At 38.9% G+C, this 27,624-nt stretch overlaps 1 protein-coding gene across 6 annotated transcripts in view; it reads right to left on the bottom strand.

Annotated features, from left to right (window-relative positions):
- The window catches only part of LOC114469592 (uncharacterized), an 84,804-nt gene that overhangs the window by 24,494 nt on the left and 32,686 nt on the right, over positions 1-27,624 (bottom strand). For all 6 annotated transcript variants that reach the window (XM_028457228.1, XM_028457231.1, XM_028457232.1 and 3 more), the window contains 4 exons: positions 16,288-16,437; positions 13,616-13,944; positions 9,170-12,631; positions 3,610-4,089 (listed from right to left, as the gene is read on the bottom strand). In XM_028457228.1, the coding sequence (XP_028313029.1) occupies positions 3,610-4,089; positions 9,170-12,631; positions 13,616-13,944; positions 16,288-16,437 (4,421 nt within the window). The remainder of the gene's footprint in view (positions 1-3,609; positions 4,090-9,169; positions 12,632-13,615; positions 13,945-16,287; positions 16,438-27,624) is intronic.

Genomic DNA, 27,624 nt, shown 5'->3' with positions numbered 1-27,624 from the left:
TGAAAAGCTTGGTTATTTACACAATGATTCACATTTTCTGTCATTTTACCTTCCTCCTTCAGGCCAATTTGGATAGTTCAAAAGGCTGGATTTGGCCACCGGACCTAGTGTTTGATAGGTGATTGTTTCGGCTGGTGCCTCAAGGGCCTCTCAGCCTGCCCTTCTGCCTCTCTCCTAACACACCTGACTCACATCAGCAATCAGGTAGGAGAAGGGGGAGGAGCTGTATAAAGGGCTGAGAGGACCAGAAGGAGTAAGGCACAACAACAGACATGTGGGGAGAGTTCTTCAGTGCCCCACTGTAGAGCTTCATAAGTTTGTTATTTTAGTTTGGACTGGAGATTTCTGGCAGTCCTGTTTTTGTCTTTAGGTAGTTTTAGTGCTTTGTATGTTTTTGTAGTTTAGAGGGTGGACGCTGGGACGATGGCCCTGTATAGGGTTGGCCTAGTGTCCTCCCTACTTTTGTTCAGTTTGGCCAGGGTCTCCAGTCCCTTTTAGTTTGTTCTGTTGCTACTTTTAGGATTTTGTTAATAAATACTTTTGATAAACCTTTGATTTCTGTGTGGCGTCTTGTTTATGTTGCGGCCCCCCTGACATGACATCCTTGAGGGGGTCGTAACAGTGATCTAAACTAAGCTGTGCCTTACAGTGATAGAAACATTAATTTAATAAACACTGAAAGGTCAACTGTTTTTTCTGTGTATTACATGAAACATGAATGGACCATTGCTTCTCAGTGTCTACTCCCTGAATTAAAAAATGAAACGGTCGAGTAGTGATTTAGGTGAAAATTACAAATAAGTTGATAAAGATGCATTCTCTTCTGTTAACCAATCATCATTGCCTGTGTTTTTGTTGCTGGAGAACAACAAAACAGAAAGAGGACTTTGCAAACTTCATCAATGATTAGTGAGGAGATGGAGCTCCTCACTTTTGTTTTCTGTTGCTATTATTATCATACATATATTTTGCATCATTATTTCAATATGAATGTATGATTACATAAGCACGTGTATCTGGAACTGCAACAAAAACTGTTACAATGGGCTATGTTGTTTTTTCACATTGGGCTTCTGTTTGTGTGTGTGTGTGTGCACGTGCGTGCGTGTAAAAGAAAAAAAATGTAAAATGCATGTAATGAATTTGATGAGATCCCAGGAAGAATAGTGACTGAGACTTCACAAGCTAATGAGGATCTTAATAAAATGAAAATGAAATGAAGATGCTTGTGAACTCCCATAATAACCTTACTTCAAGAGTAAATACAAAACTAAATTTGACTATTATTCAGTCTGTGATATTGGATATCCTGAGTCACAGCTCAGGGAATGTATTAATATAAAGTAATGGAAAAGTAAGAAGTCAGGTCAAGCTGCATTGCCTGGTTGGGTGAGATTCCCGGCCAATAAGTAAGGGTGGACAGGGTCTCGTCTGTAAAGGCCGCATCTACAGACCATGGAGACACCGCTAGACGTTAACCTAACCACTGAGAACAAAGCCCAAAACCATGCAGGCAAACCTGCTAATACTGTATCATGTTATTCTGCAGTCAGTGCTTTCTCCTCACTCTTTTCTCTCTTTTCTGTTTCAGGTTCGTGACGCTGTTGCTAACAGTTCCTGATCTGTGGTTCACGGATCAACTAGTCTGGGACACACTGATGTTCTATCTCTCTATCCTGTTCTGTTCCTCCTCCTGTTCACTAACCTCAACCAGTTGCAGCAGATGTTCCTCACCTCTAAACTTGGTTCTAATGAAAATTTCCACCTGTTAAAAGGGAGTAGTTTCTTCCCACTGTCGCTGATGCTTGTTCATGTGAATTTGTTGGGTTTTTTTCCTTTTCATTACAAATTTTATATTTTGATATCGCTTTAAGATTACTTTTGTTGTAATTGGTGCTATATGAATAAAATTTAACTGAATTAATGTATCACACCTTTCTTAAATTGTTTTTCAAAACAAACTTTTATCATTGTATTTAAAAAGCATACACCTAATTTTTTTATTGTTGTACAAAACAACAAACAAAGTCACTTAATGTGACTTGGAACTACATTCTAAATTGCATTTGATAATATATTTGAGTAGAAGAAATAATCCATTGTAGAGCTGATGTGTATAGAGTTAATCTGTGCTGCCCTCTTGTGGTTAACAACAGTTAAAAAAAAAACATCATTGACTCATTTTTTACACCTTTTACACATATTTTCTGTTCAGCAGAGACTCAACCTAACTATTTCAGATTGAGTTTTATTCAATAAAATCCAAATGTCACCCTCTCAGGGTGGTACGTTTGTCTTCAAGCTCTGGTTCTCTACCACAGGCCGTGGAGTTTGACGGTTCTCTGCAGTATCACTGTTTCTAGCGGTGCCTGCACACTGCTGGACGATGCTTTTAGAAGTTGTTTCTAGAATCTGTTCCAGCCACTCCTCTCTCAGTTTGTGCATCAGTGCTTCCTTGTAAAGGAAATATTCCTTTATAATAAGTACTAATAGTAATAAACAAATACCAAACCTTTGTTGTTGTTTAGCACAATACATTTGTTGGAACAAAGTTGCTTTTACGTGTCTTTTATATTGCCACGACACAATACACAGTTTCAGCAAAAAATAAATAAATAATCGACATTAACTCAGAAAAATCATATGCTTCATTGCGTTTAAAGATTTTAATTGTTTGGCAGCACTAATATAACTAAATTTAAGAAAATGAGTGCACATTTATAATAGTAAAGATAATTTTAGGTTCTAATTAGTAAATGATCAATAACATATTTTTAGAGCACATTTTGCATTAGGGCAGTGTTTTTCAACCATGGGGTCGTGACCCCATTTTTATATCACAAACTTCTGGAGACCCCAGAGACTTTTTTCTTTTCATTTCGATCATGTTTCTTATACTGTTACAAATACAGAGCGTAGTCACAGTATCAGTGCACAAAGTGACAATATGCAACCAGCTAAGATATATTTTTAAAAAAATTAATTTTACCGTAACGAGATTTATAATTGAGAAATTAAAAATATGGTTTTAATTTGAAGTTAAAAAAAAACAACAACAACAAATTATTCAAGCACTGAGCTTTCTTCCTCTTCCTGCACTGTATATCTATTACTGAGATAAATATGTATTGTAAATAAAACTAATCTAATTTTAATGAGTAGTTTTTTTTTTTTTTTTTTATTACTAGACACTTCAAGGTGACCCCAGATGGGGTAACGACACCAAGGTTGAAAAACCCTGCATTCCAAAATCTGGCAAATTTTCCTCAAATTATTCCACAAAATTTCCCTAAATACCCAAAACCAGGTGAATTCAAGTGAAGAGCCGACTGATATATTCACATGCTTTATCATTTGTATATCATTTATAGGCGGAAGAGCAAACCAGGGCACATTATTTTTACCAACTAAAATCCTCAAACTGGTCCATATTTTGCCCCTGAACTAAAATGAGTTTGACACATGTTTACGACTTGAGCATGTGATTATAAACAGTACCTAAAAGTTAAATAACCTTGTATTTCTATTGCCCTGCAACTGCTAAACCCAATAGAAATACAGCGTATTTCATCAGATGGACAGAATGTTGTTATGCAGACAGAATCTTACCTCGACAGGTGAAAATGAACATATCCCTCCGTCATATACTGAGCACGGTCCCTCTCAGCCTGGCCCTCTGATTGGTAGAATGAAGGCCTGTTGAACTGGTAATTAACCTGGTCTGACTCCAACTGGTCCCCGCCATCACTGTGATACTGGGAGTACTGGTGGTGAGCAGATCTGCTTTCATCCACATACTGACAGGAAGCTGTGGGTCCAGCAGCTTGGTAATAACCATCAGTCTGTTCTGCTCCGTATCTGACGGGTGGATTATCAGTGGTGAACTCAGCATAGACGCCTGGCTCCATGTTGGTCTTACTGTGTGAACTGGTTGAATAGGAATACTGGTTTTCAGTTCTTTGGTCGATGTGATGGTAGTTGTAGCCATACTGGGTTTGGCCCTGAGTTGAGTCCTGACTGGGAGTCCACTGGTGCGCAGCATTATCAGTTGTTAGGCAGGTCGGCAGCTGGGATGTTTCTTGATTTATTCTGAAAGAAAAAATAAATTAATTCAGAAAAACTACAAAAAGTCATATATTTCTTGATTTATTTTAATCACCCATATTTATTTATTGCAGGCTAGTATTATTATGAGTAGGGCTGGGCAATATATCGAGATTCAACATATATCAGGTTTTCTATTTTGGCGATATAAAAAATTACAATATCGCTTATATTGATATATTTTTATTCTATAGCTTATTTGGATTTAAAATACTCATTTTAGGAGTAACTGCTTTCATTACTTCTAAGAACTGCATGAAAAGAACGGTTAGATGGATCACTAAGTACGTTCTAACCCATATCACACTACAGAACTCACTCACACGTGCTGTCCCTTATTACATATTGTGTAGCTGTTTGTTAATAAATGTCCCATTGTATATTTTTTGTGTATTTAGTTGTCTTCTGTATTGTTGTTGTTTTGTGTATTTTTTGGTATGTATGATGTTCTTTTTTCCTCCTTGTGTGTCTTTTGTCATCCTTTTGTTTATTTTTCTTCTTTTATGCATTTCTGTTGTCCCATTCTGCATTTTTTTTCTTTGTGTCAGGTTGTGTATTTTTGTTGTTCTTTTGTGTATTATGGTGTTTTATAGTGGCTTTTTGTTGTTTTTTTGTGTATTTTGGTGTTTTATAGTGGATTTTTTTTATCCTTTTGTACATTTTGTTGTCCTATTAAGTTTGTTTGTTTTTGTGTTGTTCTTTTGTGTATTTCTCTGTTAATTTAGGTTTTTGTAGTAATTTTTGGGGCCACTAGTTGCCCCTGTTTGTGATAAACACAAGTTTTGTTTTTTTGGAGGAGAATAAGACAAAAGTGTCACATATTGTGCAGTTGTTTGTTCATAAATGTTGTGTATTTTGTTGTCCTATGCATGTTTGTTGTTCTTATGTGTAATTCAAATTTTTTTCTGTCTTTCTGAGACGTATTTGTTTGTTGTTGATCTTGGATTTCTGTTGTCGCATTCTGCATTTTTTCTCTTTTTGTGTTACTTGTGTTGTTCTTTTGTGTATTTCTCCATATATTTGTGTTTTCGTTTTTTGCTGTCATTTTGTGCATTTACTTTTGGGGCCACTAGTTTCCCATGTTTGTGATACACGCACAACTTTTTTTGTTTTGTTTGTTTTTTTTTATCAAACTTAAAGCACCGTGATGTTATTTTAGCCTGTGTTGCATCATCAAATTTAACCCAGAATTGTCTTCATGGTCAGACTTTATTTGAATTAAAACTATCGACATTTATATTGCATATCGTCATTTTGAAAAAAATATTGAGATATGGATTTTGGTCCTTACCACTTAGCCCTAGTTATGCGTATAGATATAATTTTCAAAAATCAATGTTTCACTGTAAAGCCTTTCTGAATCAATCTGAATCAATCTAATATCTGTAATATTTAGCTTAACTCAATTAAATTCAACTTTATTTATATAGCGCCAATTACAACAATAGTCATCTCGTAGCACTTATCAAAATTCTTTGGAAAAAAATTTAACAATGCACATGAAAAATGCATCAGCTACAGTGGGGAAAAACACTCCCTTTTAATAGGTAGAAATCTCCCGTCAAAACTGTGTTAAATTGTGTATTTTTTTAAAGTTTAGAACAAAGACAGAAATATATTACAAAGTGAGGCTGCACTATACATTTTGACAAATTTCTAAACGATCTAAAGTTGACAGTTGGAATAAAAAACACAGAAATGGCAAAAAAAAAAAAAGAAAAAGGAAAGCAAAGAAAAGACATACAGAATTACATAATAAAAATAATAAATGTCTTTAGCCAAGGATGGATATATGGGGTTCTAGTTTAAAATGTGTAAATTTGTAGGTGAAAGCGCACACGCACACACACACACACACACACACACACACACACACACACACACACACACACACACACACACACACACACACACACACACACACACACACACACACACACACACACTAACACCTTGTGCGCGAGGGAAGCTAATTCCATCAGCTGTGTTGAGGCTTCAGCTGTAATGAGGCAGGTAATGCATATTCAATGAGGCGTAAACCGATTTATACACACAGGCACCGTACACACACACGCACACGCACACAGTTTTTTTCACACATTATTTGCAGACATATGTTCTCTTCTTGTCACAGTGCTGATACTCGTTCATTTTCTCATCCTCTCACTTACTGCACACTAGTGTTGTGTTCAAGACCACACTATCCGAGACCAAGACTTGACGGAGACCAGAATGCACTGAGACCAAGACAAGACCAAGACTTCCGGGAGACGAGACCGAGTCAAGTCCAAGACCGAGACCATAAACATTTTTTTTAATTTAAAAAAATATATAGATAAATAAGATTATGACAAGGTTCGACAGTTAATATAAATAAGACCTCTTTACAGTTATTTGAGTCATTCTGCACTTTCGCGACTTGCGGCGATGACGCACTGGTGACGACATAATCCAAGATGGCGGCGGCCCGGACTACAGCTGACACTATGTAATAAAAGCCTTAAAATACATGGATGTAATGAAAAGAGTGGATGGACAGAGGCATAAACATGCAGACTTTCACACGGACACACACAGACTTATTAAACACACACGGACCTCGGTAAACGGAACAGGCTTCACCGGACGGCAGGCACTAGGACCCAGAGGTGAAGTAAGTGCGTCCCCTGTACTGCATTCACTGGCTGTAATATCACCAGTTTATCATTTTACCTGTTGTTAGAGCTACTGTCTTTACCAGGGAGATAATATTTATTCCTGGTCATTGTTTTCAGGAGTTTTACTGGACTTTTTACCAGTCATTAGTTCATATCTCCCTTCTGCTCCGCGGTCCAAACTTAAACCGTAGCCGCACACGCACACGCACACACACACATTAAGGAAGGTTGCGGTCATTATACGGGGTGGATTAAAGAATGAATAAAGGATTGTTTTATCCCGTTCTTCTCCTTGTTATTATCACATTATAAAAAAGTTTCAAAATAGCAGGAATTAGTGCTGGTCTCGAACGGTCTTGAGGGAAATTCCCGAGTCCGAGACAAGACCGAGTCAAAATGCTTCAGAGTCCGAGACCTTTAAAATTTGACCGGTCTCGAGACCAAGACCGGTCTTGACTACTACAACACTACTGCACACAAACAGATCAAAAGGGTCTTCTTGTTAAATGCAGTATCTTTATTCACATTTATGTCTTAATGACGTCAATGACTAAACTTGAGCTAAATGTTACTGAATGCAGAGGTGAAAGTAACAGATTACAAGTGCTCATGTTACTGTAATTGAGTTGGTTTAATGGGTACACCCAACCGTTACTGAGTAAATTATCATTTTTGTTTTAAAATGATCAACAGACATTGTTAAACTACTAAAAAATGAAATGACTAGACAACAATCAAATGCATCACATCATAGCCAACCAATCAGAACAAATGTAATATAAGAAGGGATGTAACGATTAATCGTAAGGCAGTTAAAAATCAATTAATAGGTATCACGGCTCACATCGATGCTCTGAGAATTGAATCGCAGTACTTTTTTTTTTTATATATTTATTCTCGTCCAAAAGTGTAGGCAGCGGGCAGCATCTGCTACTACTTTCTTTCTGGCCGCCTTCTACTTTTAAACATTTTCATAAATGATTCCTTACCCCTTTAGCACCGAAAGAATATCTGTAATATTACGTAAATATCTGTAAGAGTTACGTTTTTTTATTAGCTCTTTCTGCTAGCATAGCATCTCTTCTTCACTGCACTAATACCAGCGCCCTCTGCTGGTCCAAACAAATATCTGACATTATATACAGTGCAGACCGTCTTTTTTTTTTAAAAGTCCAATTGATAAGGCACAAAATACATTTTCAGTTGCACTTTTAAAAAGAAAAAGAGCTATTATGTAGTTTTGCATTGTTTACTATGGAACCAGAATTTAAATTAATAGACTTCTTCATTTGTATTATTACTTTATTTATTTCATTCAAGATTTATTTTTAGTTAAATTGCATTGTTTTGAATAGTTCATCAAGGGATTCTTTTGACAATGAAATATGAAAGGAAAATAATACAGTATTTTCTATTTTTTTCCCCCCAAAAAATAAAGTCCCATTTTGTAAAATAAATCATGAGAGAATCGTATCGTGAACCCAGTATCGTGAATCGAATCGTATCGGGAGTTGAGTGAATCATTACATCCCTAAATGCAAGGCACCAAAACAGCGTTGAATGGAGGTTATTTTCTCAGTTAATAAATGTAGCTACACTTACAACCTCAGATTTTTTTTTGTATTTTGAATTTCATTTATTGGTTTCATTTATTTTTTAAAGAATTGTACATTTTTGACAAACCTTTTATTTTATACAGATGTCTTTGTGAAAAATAAAATTTGTTCTTTTTTAAGTTCATACATGAGATGTTTACTGTATGCAAGGGAATCTTGGCAAGATTTATTACCAAAAATAGGTGAAAGTAACTATCAACTTTTACTTTGAGTACTATTTAATTGAGGTACTTTTTACTTGTACTTCAGTATTTCATGTAGGACTTGCTTGGACTTGTATTTCCTTCAGAGCTGCGCTCCCTGGACACAGTGGATGCCCTCAAAAAGCACCTAAAAACCTATTTGTTTCAGCAAGCATTCTTGTCCAACCTGACCAAGCATTGTGTTTTGTTATACTTTATACTAATTACTGAATTACATGCGTTCTTTTAATTATTTATTTTACTATTGTTAAGCACTTTGTGACTATTGTCTGTGAGAAGCGCTATACAAATACATTTTACTTACTTATTTACTTACTTGAGTACAATTTTAATCAACTAACAGTACTTCTACTTGAGTAGGATATATCAGTACTCTTTACAGCTCTGTGAAAAACATGTTGAAAAACTATTTTATGTTTTTCCTCATTTATCCAAAATCAATTCTCCTCACTCCCACTACATTTAAATTTCAAATGTTCTAGATGGTGCTGCTTTACATCTAATGACAGTTGGTACAGACTCCGACTGAGTATGAAGTAGATATATATACAACCTGGATGAATGGCATAATGTAGTTATTGTTTCTTACCCTAAATCCGATGAATAGATTTGGTGAGAAGCTTCACAGTCCCCTGTCGGCTGATCACTTGACCATTTATCACACGCATCTGTCAGCATGGGTTGTCCGCTGCAACATGTCCCACTGTTCTGTAGAAATACGTCTGTGTTTGGCCAAATAGTTTGTCGATCAGTTTGAGAGGATGGGCCCCTGACTAAGTCCTCTGTAAAACTTAAAAGATCTGCTGATCCTGATTGTTGTCCCTCTATTCTATGGGTTTCTACATTTGAAGTCGACTGCGAGTTGGATCGCCGGCTTTCCTCTTCCCTCTCCTCTTCATCCATGTCCTCCTCCATTAAATCTCCAGAAAAAGGTAGCCCCAGTCCTTTTTCTGCAGAGTCACTACCAGGAGTCTCGATCTGAGAGCTAGAGTGGGAAAACGAGCTGTTGGTGAGTGCAGGAGATTCAGGTTCGGAAGTGGTTTGAGAAATGTCTTCTCTCATTAACTGATGCCCAAATTCATGAAAGTCCCCAAAGGAAGTAGGACACGCTGGAGGTGCAGATGGTGACTGGCCGCCCTCATCGGAATCTTCCATTGAGATCTGGGAATGGACATAAACTTCCTCTCTGGTTTTCAGGAAGTGATCTGACGAATATCGCAATGATGGCGATGCACTTCGGGTCACGAAGCTCGTTTCTTTGTCGTACTGCTCGACGTTAACTTGTGGTCTTGATTCGGACTGTTGAAATGATTCCGAGCTAGGTTTTGACTGGCTTGGAAGAATCATTTTTGGCACCAGATGTTGCTGTGTGAAGTTTTCAAGACTACCTTGGTCCTGAGTCTCCAAATCTGCCATGGATGAGCTGTCAGATTCTCTGATTTGGTTTTGCTTTGGTTGATCTTGACGTGTCGTTTGGGCCTGAGTTTGCAGTACCGTGGCAGCATATGACAGTAAACTAAACGTCTCCATAGACTTTCTCTGCACTTTTGAATGCCTGTTGTCCTGTTTTGGCATGCGACCACATTCAGTCTGTGCGTCCCTGACTGTACCCGAGACCATAATGTATTCCATCTCCAGACCTGAACATGAGTCTGCATCTGAACTTGACCCATGTTTATCTTGACTACCTGCTTGAAGGATGTCAGGGCTGTTTGCTGATTTCCCCTCCCAACCAGATCTGGGGCTCAGGGATATGTCTTCTGCTAATCTGTTTTCAACAATTTCAATTTCCTCCAAGCTTTTAAATGAAGGTTTGTCTGTATTTTCTATACCAATTGTAAGATTAGGTATTGAAGAAACAGAATGCGTGTCACCAGGCTTGGTTGAAACTAAGCTTTCTAAACTTGCACCACTTGGGATTTGGCCATTTTCTGGACATGATGATGATGAATGTTGGGGGACAGTGGAGCATTCCACAATAAAAAATGGAGATGAGTCAGAATCTGAGCCTTCTCTAGTTTTAATGTCGAATTTAGCTTCAACTGAGCTTTGTACACAATTGCTCGAAGGACCCAATGAACTGGTTTCCTCAAACAAAAATACTTGATTGGCTAATTGCTTTTTATCTGTAATTTCTACTTTATTGTCAACATTGTGGTCATTGTCACTTAGCTGAACTGGTTGGGTCAGACCTATAAAAGGGCTGGACTCTCCCTCGAGCTGTATCAGCTCGCCTACAGAGCTAAAGTGGACATCAGGTGAGGAAATAAGACTCCATGCTCCGATATTGTCATACTCAGATGTGGAAGTGACCATGCCCTGGACGGGTAAGTCACACATGGAACTGCCTTCAATAACGGAAGGAGTCTCATTTTGTAATAACTGCTCACCCTGGACATTTGATTTGCCTTCATTGCCCGTTTCCTCTTCCTGCGATTCCCCCTCTACAGTCTCTATAATAATTTTGACATTGAAATTATTCCCCTTTGCCTCATAATCTGATATCTGATGAAGATCTAAACCACCATCCTCTTCCTCTGCTTTTTCCCCTTCCTGTTTCTCTACAAGTGATTCAAGTTGCTCTTTGGCATCCATTGACCCCGTTCGACTGTGGTCTTTTCCGTTTTCAGCTCCTTCTTGGCTGGCTATTGTAGACGAGCTGTCTTCTCGTATGGTCGTGTTCCACATGTGCATTCCACCTTCAGAATACCCAAGTGGGCTCTCCATAGATGTACTACTCTTGAAAATGGGCTGCAGTCCACAAAGAGAACCCGAGTTTTCAGACAGGTTGTCCGGGGTTGTAAGAGGTGAGATACTGTCCTCGCGAATCGTCGTATTCCACATGTCGAGGGATTCAGGGTAAGAAGTTGTGGTCCCACTGTCGGATTTAAGGAACCCCTTTTGGGCCGAGTACGTCCAGAAGTCAAGAGGCTCCGTCAATTCATTTCTCTTGTGTCCTTGAGCCACATCTTCCTCCTCTTTAGATGTATCTGGTGTTAATGTGTTATGGATAACTTTCTTCATCGACAAAGAAGTTGTCCTGCCTTTTGCGGCAGCTTTAATGCAAGCTCTGTATTTCTCGGTTTCTTCATCCTCTGGTGGTGTCAACTGAAGCTCGGCAAGGCTGACAGGATTCCACTGATCGATAAATAGAGATTCTGACTTCCAGTTGTCGTATAATTCAGTTTGCTCTGTGATTAGACTGAGCTGAGGCTGAAGATTCTTTACCCTTTGAGGCACATTTTCAGGTTTCACGATGTCTTCTCTGTTTTCTCTTTCGACCATGTCACAGACTGGCTCTTCGTCTTCTTCTAAAACATTCTGAGGGCTTTCTACAAATTTGAGCCTGCTCCAACTACTCATGTCTCCTGATGACAAAGCTCCTTGGGCTTCGAAACCAAGTTCATCCCAAGTCTCAGACAAAGACGAGGACACACTGTCTTTGTGCTGAAGACCATTGATCCTTTCTACTACGTCCTCTGGGAAGAATCTAACCCCACAACTGCTCGGTGGGCGGCTACCAACAAGGCTGTTGACGGGTGTTGGAGGCACCACGGTGTCACTCAGCTCACATCCATGAATTTGATCCCGGTGTTCAAGCCCTCCAACAGAAAAGTCGAGCAAGCTTAGTTCCTCAAGTTCAGATAGGGTAGAGCTCCCTGCTCTTTTGTCTCTTTCATCAAAATCTGCCATTTCTCCTCCTGTTGGTATTGTGTGGTCACTGCTTTGTAGTGGATCAAAACCTAGCAAGTCAACATTGCCAAGCTTATTCCTGCTTGAGCGGTTCTTCCGCCTCTCTGGAGGGGCAGGAGGAGTAAGAGATGAACACCCCAGAGGAGAAGGATGCTTCAGGAACATTCCTCCAGATCCTGCTGCTGGCCCTCCACTCGCTCCAATCTCACCAACTGGACTGTCATCGCTGAGAAACACGGAGCTTTCCTTTGAGGATCGGCTGCTGCGAATGGTGGTCATACCGCTATCGGGGCTTATTAGCTCCCCACCAGCACACGCTCCTGCTCGCCCTGAGTCTTCTTCACCATCAGCCATCACTCTGTCCAACAGAAATACAACATAGTGTTTTTAATATATTTGTTTAAATATAAAACATCTTCAGTCAATTGAATTATATATATATATATTTTTAAAAAGATTTAAAAAAATCATGGATAGATGATTCCGTAACACGCTGGCATTACGCTGTCATTATTATGACAGGGCACCTGTTATTAGCATGAATTAGGTGTCATGAAGGCTGTCATTAAGTGTCATTCGTTACCTTAACCCTTCATTACCCTAACCCTACTAGATCCCTCCACCTAACCTAAAAAATGCCAACATAGCTCCAAAGGTGTCATCATTTAACGAACGACAATTTCTGTATCACAAGCATGCACACTGCAGCTGCAGAGCCTGAAAGGCCAGCTTTAATCAAACCTACAATGTTAGACCCGACCCGTAGCCATCAGAACACGGCCCAAACCCAAATAAAGCCGATCTCTCTTTAAGCCTGAACCCATTGCTGCTGACACTATTCACATCTGTGTGCAGTGCGCACATGTAGGCAAGTTTCTTTAATAACTCAGCTTTATTTATTAGCCACTTGTTCTGCATTAAACTGTAAACATGACAGTTTCATTTACCGCTACATGCTACGTACCGATTTACTGCTGCAACACATGCAGCTTAGAGAGCTACTTCTACACACGTGACACGCACAGCAACACAACAAGTTAAGCAAACATTTGTGCGTCATCTCACGCTTCTTGAAACGCATCACCTGATTGTTAATTTACTGCGCAGCATTGAGCTGAGCCCAACCAGAGTAGTGATAAAAAGATAGAAATGAAGCCTGACCCCGGGTTTAGGCAAACATTAACTTTTTGAAAACAAAAACAGAAACAAAACATTGTCATGTAAACATGGCCTTAATGACAGCCTTCATGACACCTTATTCATGCTAATGACAGATAATGACAGCATAATGTCGGCTTTATGTATAAAACTTCAAGTAAAGTGTTACCGATAATTCATATACCTTGCTATCGCGCCTTCTTCATTTCCTCCCTCAGCTTTTTCTATGTCAGAACCATCCATGTCATTGATGCCTGATGAGCCCTGAGAGAACTCCACACTGCCTGCTACTCCTTCTGTTGAAGAGGTCCTGCTGCTGGGATCGCAGGCCAGTACGGAGGTACGCTGGTCCACAAAGTCCCTCAGGATATCATGGATCTCCTTCTCAAGCAGAGGAGGAGTACCAAAGGATGTAGTGGTGTTCATTGGAATGTGGTAAACCTTAAGACACCCAGTAGCATCTAGTTCACCAGAAAGAGACCAGCTGGAAGATTCTTCCAACTCACAGCAAACCTGCAATGAGAAGCACATCATTTTAACATCCTTACCCTGTCAATTACATTTTTGACAGAAAACAAAAGAAGAATGCAGCTACAGCGCTTTGCTACAACAATTATTTCAAACCTTCAAAGCGTATGCCTCATAGATCAATGAATCGGACATCATTTACACCAAAAAGAAAAGAAAAAGGTCAAAATTACCACTTGAGAGTTGGTTTTCATCTCCATCATAAACACACATTTGACATTTTTGCGCATTGCATTATGGGTTGTAGAGTCTTGGAGACGGGTTCATAGAAGTGTTTTTATCTTTCTTTCCGATATGATGAGAAATACTGGTAATAAACTAGAGCAAAAATGGTGTCAAGCAAATCACTGACCTCCTCAACTTCCCACAATGCAATGTGTGAAATGTCAACAAACGCATTATTCAAGGTGGAGATAAAAACAAACAATTGAGCGGCAAATTCAACCGTATTCTTTTTTTTGTGTAAGTGATGTTCCGTTCATTGATCTATGAGGCGTACACAATTATTTTAATAGTTTATTTTACATTAAATACATATCATATAATATAAATTAAATAAATAAATAATCACTAAAATAAGAGAAATATGTAGACAGACAGATACACAGAGACAGACAGACAGACAGATAGATAGATTCACACAAGGAAGCATGCAAGACAACCTGGGATATGCTAAATATAAATATTGACATAAAAACAAAAATAAAAAGTTTTAACGGTGGCAGCTTTAATCTTAATAACCAATAGAACAAGAAATACATTATTAGATATTTCAGTAACACTTTACTTTAAGTTTTATACATGAGGCTGACATTACGCTGTCTTTATCTGTCATTAGCATGAATAAGGTGTCATGAAGGATGTCATTAAGTGTCGTTCGTTACCCTAACCCTACCTAACTCCACTGGATCCCTCTACCTCACTCAAAAAATGCCAACATAGCTCCAAAGGTGTCATAACTTGAGAGAGAGAAGGTGTAAAACAAATAAAACCATTAAAAATATGGGGTTTTATAATGTTTATTTTTTAGTTAACATGAAAATCATAATAATGATGATGGAAATTATCTTGTTTAGAACATGAACTGAAATGACAAGGATTAGTCTTGGTCCCACACCAGTTATGAGAAGACCAAAAGTGATTTAAAAAAAAAAAAAAAAGAAATATATATATATATAAATTAATTATTCAGTTTCTTTCCACTTATTTAAACAAGTAAATTAAATTGAAGTTTATTTATATTGCCCCAATTACACATTACAATAGTCATCTTGTAGAGCTTATCAAAATATAAAATTCTTAAGAAAAAAACAAATATGAGATTCTTTAAAATGTGTATCACTCATTGATTCCATTATTATGCTCTATAGTTGTTTTTTCATAGAATTCCGAGCAAAATGTTGTAGTTGGATTCAGAAATAAGAGAAAGGTGAATTTTGGCCAAAAAAGTTTGGAATCAATGATTTAGCAAATGACACTTCATGACAACTGAAAAACACCTTATTCATGCTAATGACAGATAATACATACAGATAAACATTAGGGTGTACATTTTTGAACATCGTCAGGTCTTAGAGATTTTCCCGATACCTCACTTTGTCATTTATCAGACCAAACGGACTCACGACTCAGCAAAAACTCTGTCAAATCTAACGGCCTCACATGTCAAACCAAGCGCCGTCAAATTACACGGCCTCAGGCTTCAAAATAAGTCATCAGACTCAATGGCCTCTGTCCTTAAAACAGGACATGGCGTTTTATTTTGAAGGAAAAGTAGACATGACGAAGTGAGTTGAAAAGACGTTTTCCTTTTTTTTTTTTTAAAGTTAAGATATAGCAACGTATTGTTTGAATAATAAATACATAGTTAAATGAAACATTGATATATCTTAACCTTTAAAAATAAATAAATAAAATAACAGCTTTCAAAATACACATACGGAAATACACGACGTCATCAAAATGTGCTACTTCGGATATGAGAGTAAGTTGAAAGCTGTTATTTTATTTTGAACTTACTTCGTCATGGGTACTTTTGGTTCCTTCAAAATAAAACATCGTGTCCTGTTTTAAAGCCTGAGGCCGGTGAGTCTGATGAATTTTATTTTGAAGCCTGAGGCCGTGTAATTTGACGGAACTTGGTTTGACATATGAGGCCGTTTCATCTGATGGAGGTTTTGCTGAGTCATGAGTCAGTTTGGTCTGATAAATGACAGAGGTTTTCCTGTTACCCGATACCTCACTCTGACAGCGTAATGACAGCCTTTTGTATAAAACTTCAAGTGTTACCGATATTTCCAATGTAATTGAGTATTTCATTTACTTTACCTGGTCTAAGACATCAGGGTTGTTGGAGTAGACGGCCACCTGTTGGCGTGGATGACTAACGGCGTCGTTGATGGTCAACAGGATGACAAGACCATCAAAACCATGGCAGTGACTGAAGGACTTTAGCCCTCCCACAAAACCATACCAGGCCTAAACGGGAAGAAGAGACACTTTTTAATTTGGGAAAACTTTTTAAAAAGTCATAAATTTTACTAAAGACTTGAAATAATTGTGTTAAACTGGTTGGTTTCAAGCAAGCTCTTCATCTGTGGCAATGAGAGACGAAGCTGTCAAATAGCACAGAGGGGTAGAGAGGCACTTTGTGATTTATAGTTTGGAAATTAACTGTTTGCTCTTAAAACAGCAACCATGCACAGTTTATGGTAATTCAGTGACACGCACAATGATTGATGGATTGAAAGTTGCATTAATTAATAGTTTTGTTTGTCAAGGGAACTTCTTTTTTTTTCTCAGAAATGATTAACAACGACGTTATGACAACTTTAATTTGCTAAGCAGGGTTACTCAGAAAGTGTGTAAAGTGATACTTTTCAAAACACATTTGCTTGATTATTCCAGATTGGCTGTGCAATTGTTGGTTTAATGGAGTTCTCAAAATTGTTGCTGTGCTTATTTAAGTTGAACTTTCAAACTAAACAGACATTTATGAAAAAAACTGACAAAGCTTTTGTAATACCCTGTTTGTTTCACTTGAGTTTGCGTATCTGGGAACATTTTACTGAAGGTTTTATACATAAAGGCTGACATTACACTGGCATTATCTGTCATTAGCATGAATAAGGTGTCATTAAGCCATCATTAAGTGCCTTTTGCTAAATTATTACTCCTTTGGAGCTATGTTTGCATTTTTTGGGTTAGGTGGAGAGATCTAGTGGGGTTAGAGTATTTTTATAAATCAGTCATTTTACTTATATTTCAGTACATTTTAAAATAAGTAAAGTAATTGGTTACATTTTGAGTCAATTATTATTTTTTGGTTTTTAAATGATCAACATTGTGAAACTACGAAAAACGGAAATGACCAGACAACAATCAAATGCGTCACATAATAGCCGACCAATCAGATTGACCGTAATCTGATTGGTCGGCGCCAAAAACAACATTGAATGCTGGTTATTTTCTCAGTTTTAGAGTTCATAAATGTACAGCATCTATACTTAGAGCCTGAGAATGTACTGTATTTTATTTTGAATTGAATTAATTGGTGTTATTTTATTTCAAAAAGAATTGAACATTTTGACAAAACCTTTTATTTTATTCAGATGTCTTTGTGGAAATAAATGAAGTTCCAACTGTGTAAGATTTGGTCTCTTTCTTTTCAAGTTTCTACATGAGATGTTTACTGTATGTGAGGGAACCGTCTATATATAAACGTGGAGAGTGAAAGTAACTACTATTTAATTGAGCTACATTTTACTTATGTATGACTTCCTTGTACTTGTACTTAAATACAATTTCAATCAAGTAACAATACTTCTAGTTCAGTAGGATATATCAGGTTAGGGTAACAAACGACACTTAATGACAGCCTTAATGACCCCTCATTCATGCTAATGACAGATAATGACAACGTAATGTCAGCCTTTATGTACAAAACTTAAAGTGAAGTGTTACCAATTTTTTTCTAGAATAGGTTTTTGATCATGTTTGTTTTACTGTGTAACAAATACAGATTAGCCAGGATTAGTGCACAAAGTGGCAAGATGCAGATATTTGAATACTGTATTTTTTCTCTTCTTTTTCTTAATCTTTCTTATTGTCTTTATGCTGCCTTTTGTTTGAACTAGATTTATATTTGAGAAAGTGAAAGTATAGAATACAGTTGTTTAAGACTGTGTTGTGTTTTTAATTAAAAATATCTATTTAATCAGTTTTTAACACATTCCAGGTGACCCCATTCAAATTTCAGGTGACCCCACATGGAGTCACGTCTCCAAGGTTGAAAAACGCAAATTAGAGCCTAAAAGTAGCTTTATCAATATAAATGTACACGAGTTGTCTTGAATATAGTTACATTAGTGCTGTCAAATTATCAAAATCTTTATTCACAATTATTCACATGATTTTGCCGAGTTAATGGCATTAAATCACAATTTTAAAAAAAAATTCTGAAACTGTGTATTGTGTTGTGGCAATATAAAATAAACGTAAAACCATATCTTTTTGTGTGTTATCTGTTGATGATGTCAAACAATGTTGAAATACTGTATGTGTCAAAAAATGGGAAAACCAGGCACTCCAAAATTTAAAAACATCTAAATGAGGAAAGAGATATTAAAAAGCCTTTTATTATAATGGACAAATATTATATTATACTGACCAAATATGGTCAAAATATGTGAGAGGGGTCCAGCTGTAGCTTCCTCCACGCTTAGCTCCAGAAGCTAACCCTCCATATATGGGCTCCTGCACAGCAGCTCTCCTCCTAAAGGTGGCAGTAATGCTACAGTTTGGGTGCCTTAAGTCATTGATCCCCACCGCTGTGTAACTGTACAATAAAACAGTCTGGGGCATTGTACTAAATACATAAATATATCTCCTTGCCCCCGCCTGTATATATATATATATATATATATATATATCAGTGACGTGCCGTCAGGGTAGGCAAGGTAGGCAGTGCCTACCCAAGGGTGAATTAATATTTTGATTATTTAATTTATTTATTTTTTTTAATTATAAATTATTTATTTTTCCATTTCCAATAGCCTACAGTACCTATAAGTTTGAAAGTGTCCGAATTTTGTGCGTTTCATAGCCCAAATTACTAAACAGCGCTCCCAAAGGCACGTCGCTCTTCTGCCTCCGTTCCCATTGTGTGATTTTACGTGTTTGCGCATGCGCAGTCAGGTCCCCAATATGACATCCATTTATGCGTAAAGGCAGCGTAGAGAGCTGCCTTTGCACGTAACCGCGCTATGCTAAATGCTATACGTAAGTTCACAGCACATTAGTGAATAGATGACACGTGACTTCTGCTGCTACGTTCTCTAGCTAGTGGGCGGGATAACACTACAGTGTGGATGACAGCGCTAAAGATGATAGAGAAACTTTGTTTTGAGGAAAAACGACAGCTTTTAAAAGATGGAGACCAACACCTGAGTTACCAGAGCTTCAGCTAAGGTAAGGTCAGAACATGTTTCATACTTTTCACAGTGAATGGTACAAAAGGAAGGATTGACTTTGTGGATGCTCCTCACTGAGGCTGTTCTAAGTTGTCATTTTCTCTGTATTTCTGTGTTTCCAACACAAACAAAGGATGCGCTGTCGTGTCATGAGATATATCTTGTTGGGAGAGTATGGAGGCTATATTAAATAATTGTTTATGTTTTTTTAATGGTGTTTATGATATTGATTTTGTTAGATGGTGAAACACTTGTTCATGTGGATCTTATTGGGTTTTTTCTTTCTTTTTATGAATTTTATATTTTGATAAGCGCATTGAGATGACTTTGTTGGAAATTGCTTTATACAAATAAAATTGATTTGAATTGAATTAACACTTGACAGCAGAAACATGAAATTGTCATTGGTGGTCTCGATTTGCAATGTGCCTACCCAGCCCTAGTGGTCACGGCACGATATATATATATATATATATATATACTGTATATATGAAAAACCCGGACACCATCTATATCGTTCGAGACAGAAGAGTAAAAACAGGCAGACACTGTGTGATTTTTTCAATTGTTGTATCAGCTCCAGCTCAAACTCATGTTCTCACACCTGTCGACTGACTGAGTAAATGGGCAAAAGTTGTAGACAGAGGCTGTTAGGGGACTTTCTAGAGAAGTGCTGCACCTCGTTTCGTCCCCCCGTTATAAAATCTTTTGAAGGGGACATATCATTCTAAATCCACTTTTTTAGCCCTTAAATGCATTTTGATGTATATTTAGATTGTTTAGAAGCACAGAAAAGTTCAAATTAATCTCTTCAGGTGCTCGTTGATATCTTTATATTCTGTTTTGGTCATATTTTTCCATCTGTTTCGATTTTTCGATTCTCTATTACGTTTTTTGAACAATAACGTCAGGGGAACTGCCAAATTAGTACATCGACTCCAGGTCCAACACTTCGAGCAATCCGCCATTTTTATTTCTCGCTTTTATTTTGTAGTCCAAGCTCCAGGATGCAGAAGTTACGAGAGGATAAGTCAAAATGTTCGGTTGTTGGATGTAGTAACCCACACGCTTCATTACAACATCTCCCAGCATCAGAACCTTTTCAAAGTGCCTGGTTGAGTTTTATTTTTCACGGAAATGTACCCACATCTGTGGGTAAGGTCATTTTTGTGTGCGTGAAGCACTTCAAGGATGACTGCTTCTGCAACCTCCGCCAGTGTAAAGAAGGATTTGCCAAAAGACTTTGTCTGATTGAGGGTTCAATTCCTTCTATCTTTGGAGACGACGAACAGAGCACTTCGGTAAGCTGTAAATAACGCTAAAAAGTGTCATTGTTTTGTTAGCATTAGCAGTTGCATCGTCTTCATATGTTAGCGCTGTGTGCTCGTTTTAGATCCTTGATGATATGGCCTACGTGGTTTAATTTAAGTCTAAAGTTTTCATTAGTCATTGTATTTTGCCGTTTTTGTCTCCGAAAAGACTGTATTAAAATGCATTTTGTGACGTTAGCTTGGCGCTAGCGTTAGCTCGGTGCTTGTGTTAGCTCACTTGTTTGGGTTCTTCAGGTTCATCATCTTCATTTTCATCTCGCTCCGCCGGGTCCGACTCTGGCTCAAACATGTATATTTAAGAGTGTGTTTTATGTTATACTTGGAGAGCACCTTAATGTTGTACATGTGTACAATGACAATAAAAGCTTCTATTCTAAAAGAGAGTTTTTTTTTTTTACTGTAGCTGATGCTTGTTTATGTGGAATTGTTGTTTTTTCTTTATTTTATATTTTGTTATGAGCGTTATGATGTGACTTTTTATTTTAGTTGGCTTTTTATGAATAAAGTTGAATTGAAATCAAATTAAATAAAGACACAAAACAGATGTCTTCCTAAAGTTTCATCATGTTTACAGCCCATTGTATTTGTTTAATATTGTTTTGTGTTGATCTGACATAACTTAATTTGTACTTTTTTTGACATTACTAAATATTGCCTTTTATCACTTATTTGTGTCTTTAGTTAGCATATTATTATTCATATTACTTATAACTTAAACAATACTGGTTTGATACTTCTTTGGAACAAAACTGTAGAAGGATTTTTGTAACATTTACTGTTAGTGCTCACCAAGGTAAGTTTTAGTGGTTCAAATGTAAATGTATTTTTCCTGGTAGGTCTGTCCTGCTATCTGCGGGCCGGTGAGTGGGTCCGGGGCACCCTTGGCTAGGGGCTGCTGTTTCGCACCGGGTGTGTGCCATTGGAGGGCCTCGCTAGCACGCCGGTGGGGGGCATTGCCTTGTGGCTTGCGCTGTCCGATGGGCTGCTGTCCTTGCGCCGTCTGGGGCTGTGCGGTCCTGCTGGACTGTGGCCGGTTTGTGTGCTGGGGTGGGAGGCTCGCCCTTGGGGTTCACCCCCCGGTCCCGGGGGGGGGGGGGGGTGCTCTTGGAGTCCGGCAGACGTGGCCGGCTGGCTGGGCCGGTCCTGGCGGGGGTCTTCTGAGGTGGGTAGAGCGGGCCGCATCCTTGCATGCCTGTGGGTGCGGCGCGGGGTGGCCCCTGCTTGGGTGGTGCCCTGCAGCTCTGCTGCCTCGGGGCTGCATGCGCCGCATGCCGGTATGGTAGTCTGGCTGGGCTCTTGGGGAGGGGGGGGGCCTGACTTTGTCGTGAGGGCAGCGTCAATAAAGGGTGATCTGGGGGGCTCGGTCGGTGCGTATGGGGGCCAGAGGGACGACTTGCTGCGTCCGCTTGATGCCCTAGGTGGCTGGGGATGTGTTCGTCGTTCCTAGGGGGCTACTCGTGGTGCTGCTTCTATTTCGGGTCCTCCTGGCCTGGGGTCCGGTCCCTGCTGGCTTGCAGGCTGCCCGTTGGACGCGGCTCGGGCCATCTGCGGGGCGTGGGCCTTGGCTCCCCTGCTGGGGTCGCCGGCAGGGGGCTCTCTAGGCCCTCCCCTTGGGGGCCTGGATGAGGGGGTGTGGGTGTGAGTGGAGGGGAGGATGTTGGCGGGGGCTTGGAGTTGGGGTGGGTGGCGGGATGCACTGGGTCCTCGGCTCCTTGGGGCTTTGGTGTGTATGTGGGGGGGCAGTGGCTGCCTATTGGCTTGAGATCTTGGGGGTGTCTGGGGGGCTGCTCGGCTGTGGGGGGTGGCCTGGGGCTCCGTGGCCCCCGCTCTCTCCGCTGGCCTGGCTGCATCTTCGGGTCCGGGACAGCGCTTGGGTTTACAGTAGCGGTTTTTGCACATACATTGGTCTACGATGCACTGGCATGCCTTGGGCTGTGGGATAAAACTTGTGCTGGGCTTAATTTAGACACGTTGATCCCAAATACCTGTTCTAGGTATTACCACTCACTCCTTCCCTCTGTCCACAGCCACCACCATTATAGCTTCACACTTGTCACCAGAAGGGCTTGTATACACAACACAATATGCACAACTACAACTTCACATCTCACTCTCAGGTGTAACACTGCCCTCTCTGTTTATATTCTCCCTTTAATAAAGTGTTTTTTTTACCCTTCCTTAGGGAGGGCTGGTGATGGTCACAATTATGCATTGCTGTCTTAAAAAGATTGCACTTCTTGTAGTGTTGACCTTTGACAGCATGTGCAGACAAAAATAAAGAAAAGCATTCCTTAAATACTAAATGTTCACGGTTTCACTTTAATTAGAGGCTAAATAATAATAATAATAATAATAGTGCATCAATTTTATATAGTGTTTTTTGGACACTCAAAGTCACCTTACAGAATTAAAGGATTATTCTTTCACTCCACACTTAGTGGTGGCAAACTACTATTGTAGCCACAGCTGCCCTGGGGCAGAATGACGGAGGCGAGGCAGCCATAGTGCGCCATCGGCCCCTCCGACCACCACCAACACTCATTCACACGCTACATTCATACTAGGCAATGTGGGTAAAACTAAGATAAGGCTAGAAATGTTTAAGATTCAACAAACAACACTTTATTTCTCCTAATTAAAAGATGTTAATTTAATACTAAAACTTTATCAGCAGTATTTAACTTCACTAAGTACTAACTACATCCATCGTATGTATTAATCTTTATGAGTTTGAGTCCTGGAAAATAAATCAGATTTTAGTTGGAGATCATTGGTGACTAGAGTTCCTGAGGGCCCTTCATATGGTCCATGCGGGCTACCTGGTGACCCCAGCTCTATAGTTTTCTAAGCAAACTGTTGTAGTCAGGCAAAGGGGTACTTGGATTCAGAAATAAGAGAAAAGGGGGGCACTTGAGCCAAAAAAGGTTTGAGAACCACTGCTTTACACAATGATTCATGTTTTTTTCTCTGTCATTTTTACTTTCTCTTGCGAACCCAATTGGATGCTCAAAGGGCTGGATTTAGCCCTCGGGCCATGAGTTTGACACGTGCCACAGTTTGTATGTTTTGTCGTAGTGTCGTGGCATGATGTTCCCGTGCCGTAGCAGGATGACTGTGTGTGAGTGTGTTTGTTTGTGTCCACTGAAAATGATAGATGAGCACCTCAAGCTCTGTATCTGCCCAGGCTGTGTCAATATTAACCTGTGAGGATGAGGGGGTACAAAGTCTTCTCTCCCTCTGTTTCTCTCTCCATCTATCCGTCGTTTCCTCTCTCCACAATATGGCTGTTGTCAGACTGGAGCTCATCAATCGTCTCACGCACACACACAACTGTCACCGCTCTGACACCGTCATTCCTCAACACTGATATCCCGATGAGTGCAATGAAGCCTCCAAAAGATTTGTTAAAACACACATATTCACTCACAAACACACAAGCAGAGGCACGCGTACCTCATAACAAACGCAGAGAATAGAAAAAATAAAACCACCTCCAGTCGTTTACTGTGACCTCAGCTTATGAACAAACACAAACCATTACGCACTCGTGACAGCTTCACTAAACCAAAGCAAACTTTATCATTTACAACACAGAGCACATGAGATGGTTCAGCTTATGCTGGCGTTCTGATGTTACCACCCAACTGGGTTGATACACACACCAAACTACACACACTCACTCATACAGACAAGAAAAACACAGGCAGAAAACGAGCAGAGTGCAAATCTCAGTGATAACACGCAGGGCGACAGTCTGTCTGCCATTTGGCTCTTCAACTGTGTAAATTACTACTCAGACTGTCTCTCCCTCGGCTTACCCCGACACAATGTGCCTTTTTTTATTATAAATGACAACATGTTACACTAAAGTATCTACTTGCTATCAGTCTACCCAAATCCCAAAACCCACATGAAAAAACTCTGTATTTAAATTTGTTGAACTTATGCATAAGGGACTTATCACAAGAATCCGAGTACCCTTCGTTCTTTGGTTATTCCGTTTAAAACCAAATCAAAATAACAAATAAACAGTGTGGTTATTTTGTTTTACTGACTTTGAACAAACATATAAATACAGAAAAACCAGACAAGCAGTTTTACAATTAAATCTTGTTCTGCTTGTGTGATATTTGGATATTTATGGGAAACTATGGACGAAAGCTTCATGTTTTAATCCCACCACACAGAGGGGACCCACAGATGGGGGAGGACTTTTACTCCTGGACAAAAAAAAGGAGCAACGCATAAGTCACATTACTGATCAACTGGTGAATTGAAATGTTATTAATACATAAATAAATTAAAACAAAACATAAAGCATGCACATGATATGTGACTAAAGGAACCAGAGGTGGTGTAATGAATCTACTGGTGCTCCTCGTTTGAGCAAGGAACCGAACCCCAACACTGCTCCCTTTCATTGTAAAGTGACTTTGAGTACCCAGAAAAGCGCTATAAAAAAATGATGTATAACAATAACAAAATAATAACATGCAAAAATTATAGTTTGTACTGCCTTCAAAAAACCTGTAATTGTTTTTGCAAAAGTGTCAAAAAAGTTCCAACATCTACTGTTCCTCACAGTCGATTATCAGTCACCAGTTTATTTAATCATTATATATATATATATATATATTTTTTTTTAATAATTACTAGACATTTCAGGTGACCCCATTTGAATTCCGGGAAACCCCAAGGTTGAAAAACACAGCTCTAAATCAATCTCAGTAAATCATATGCAACCGGTGAACAAACTATTGTATGCAAAATCTATTTGTGTGCGCATCTAATTTAGTGCTATAACTTATTATTTATTTGGGATGTTAATAAATCAGGTGTTTCAAGATATTCATCCAGAAAAAAAAATGACAATTTTTATTCAAAACTTATTCCTGTTTTGTTTTTGGGGTTTTCCCCTCATTACTTGTTTTTACTGGATTTTTGTGTTTGTTTTCTGTGCCGTCTTTTGCTTCTAGCTGTAGATGAAGTTGCCCATCAGGAAATCGTTATCCTTGAACTTCCATGGAAATTGTGAATGCTCAAATTTCATGAATCCTGTCATTTTAAATCTTTGCCTCACAGACTCCTTTGTGTAATTCCAGCAGTGGTGTCAAACTCATTTTAGTTCAGGGGCCAAATAAGGAGCAGTTTGATCTCAAGAGAGCCACTGATTTTATGCAGGAAAATTAGTAATTTCAGCATTATTGTGCCCGAGTTTACACTTCTACTTACTGTATAGACTAGAAAAATAAGTAATAAACTGACCAATAAGTGACAGATATCAGTCCCAACAGGTTCTTCATTTTAAATGTCCTAAATCTTGAGACAAATTTCTATTTAATTAAGGAAACTTATTGTAACAATTTGAAGAAAAACTGTTTAGCATAAAAAATGACTGCAATCATGTGACATAAGCACTAGAGAAAATTGTGAGCACCTGCAAATATTACACAATGATTCATGTTTTCTTTCTCCTTTGGGCCAAATTGGATGCTACAAAGGGCCAGATTTGGCCCCTGGGCCATGAGTTTGACACATGTGCTTTACAGTAAAATATATTGTTGGTCAGTTTTCAATCTCTCCTTCTGCTCTTTTTTTTTGTTACCTTGATGTACAAAGTTTTCCTTTCTATACCACAACTTGCTTCCACAGCTTCGCAGCTTTAGTTTTCCTTGACACAAAGTTACACACACTAGCACCCACACACAGGCTGTCGAGGCTCCACAGGTAGCAAGTCTTTAGTGGCTGCTCGCAGTTCTCCAAAACCTGCCGTCATTATGCACAATAGCCCTAGGTACAAAACTCAGGCCTCATAACTCACGCCCCGCATGCGTAAATTCCCGTGCAAACACAGTCAAAGCAAAAACACATTTCCTGCTGTCTCCAACGTCTCCGGCAAAGAATTAATCAAGCGTTCATCCATTTAGGCTCTTTGCATACCCTTTCCGACAGAACGCAGAATGCTGCGAGAGTTGCGAGTTCTTCTCAGGCGATCGTTTCGCCACCCTGATGAATCCATCAGGCGAGGTTTGATTTATACATCTGTCTGTGATCACAGCGGTACAGCTACAGTAAATGGGGTGGCAAGGAGCGAGCTGACACCACCCTTCTCAAACACACACATGTTCTTGATGTACCACACACGCACACACACACACACGGACACACACACACACAATGTTCATATTAACAGCCATTCAATGGACATGCACTAACACACAGAGACCCAAATCTCTGTCTGTCAGTCTGTCTCATGAGGCTCTTTCTCCACATGACACCATGAATGTGATGTGGAAATTTAGAAACTAAAGATTCCGCTAAGGGTCTATAGATGTTTTGGTTTCGTTTGTTTGTTTGTTTGTTTGTTCTTAAAGCCACAGAAAGCCTCAGGGAAGGGTGAGGAACTAAAGAAATTTGCTTTTCTTTTAGAAGAGATGATGATGAAGATTCAGTATAATCTTCATGTGACTGGATGAGGAGCCAAAGGGTGGCCCAGAATGTAACATCTCCCACCAGCTCCTGGTCCCCAAAACCAAACTTTGCTCTATGTTTTTTTATGCAGACGTTCCAACAGGGACACATTTTACCACAAAATTCCTTTGATTTATTGATCAATGAGGCCTATGCTATTAACTTATCATATATATATATATATAATTTTTTAATCATCATCTTCAGCAGCTTTAAATCTATAAATAGTCATTTTGATGGCAGTCTATAACTTTCCAGTTCTCATCTAATCTACTGAGGGTTGATTTGAGAAATTGAATAGGGTCGACCACCCTCGTGAAAACTGACGAAGTCCACCTCTGTATAAAATATAGGGCTGTAAGGATACACTCAACTAATGATTACATTCTCGA

This window comes from Gouania willdenowi, chromosome 9 (assembly GCF_900634775.1).
Source record: "Gouania willdenowi chromosome 9, fGouWil2.1, whole genome shotgun sequence".
NCBI classification, from domain to species: domain Eukaryota; kingdom Metazoa; phylum Chordata; class Actinopteri; order Blenniiformes; family Gobiesocidae; genus Gouania; species Gouania willdenowi.
This window is presented reverse-complemented; position numbering and strand designations above follow the sequence as displayed.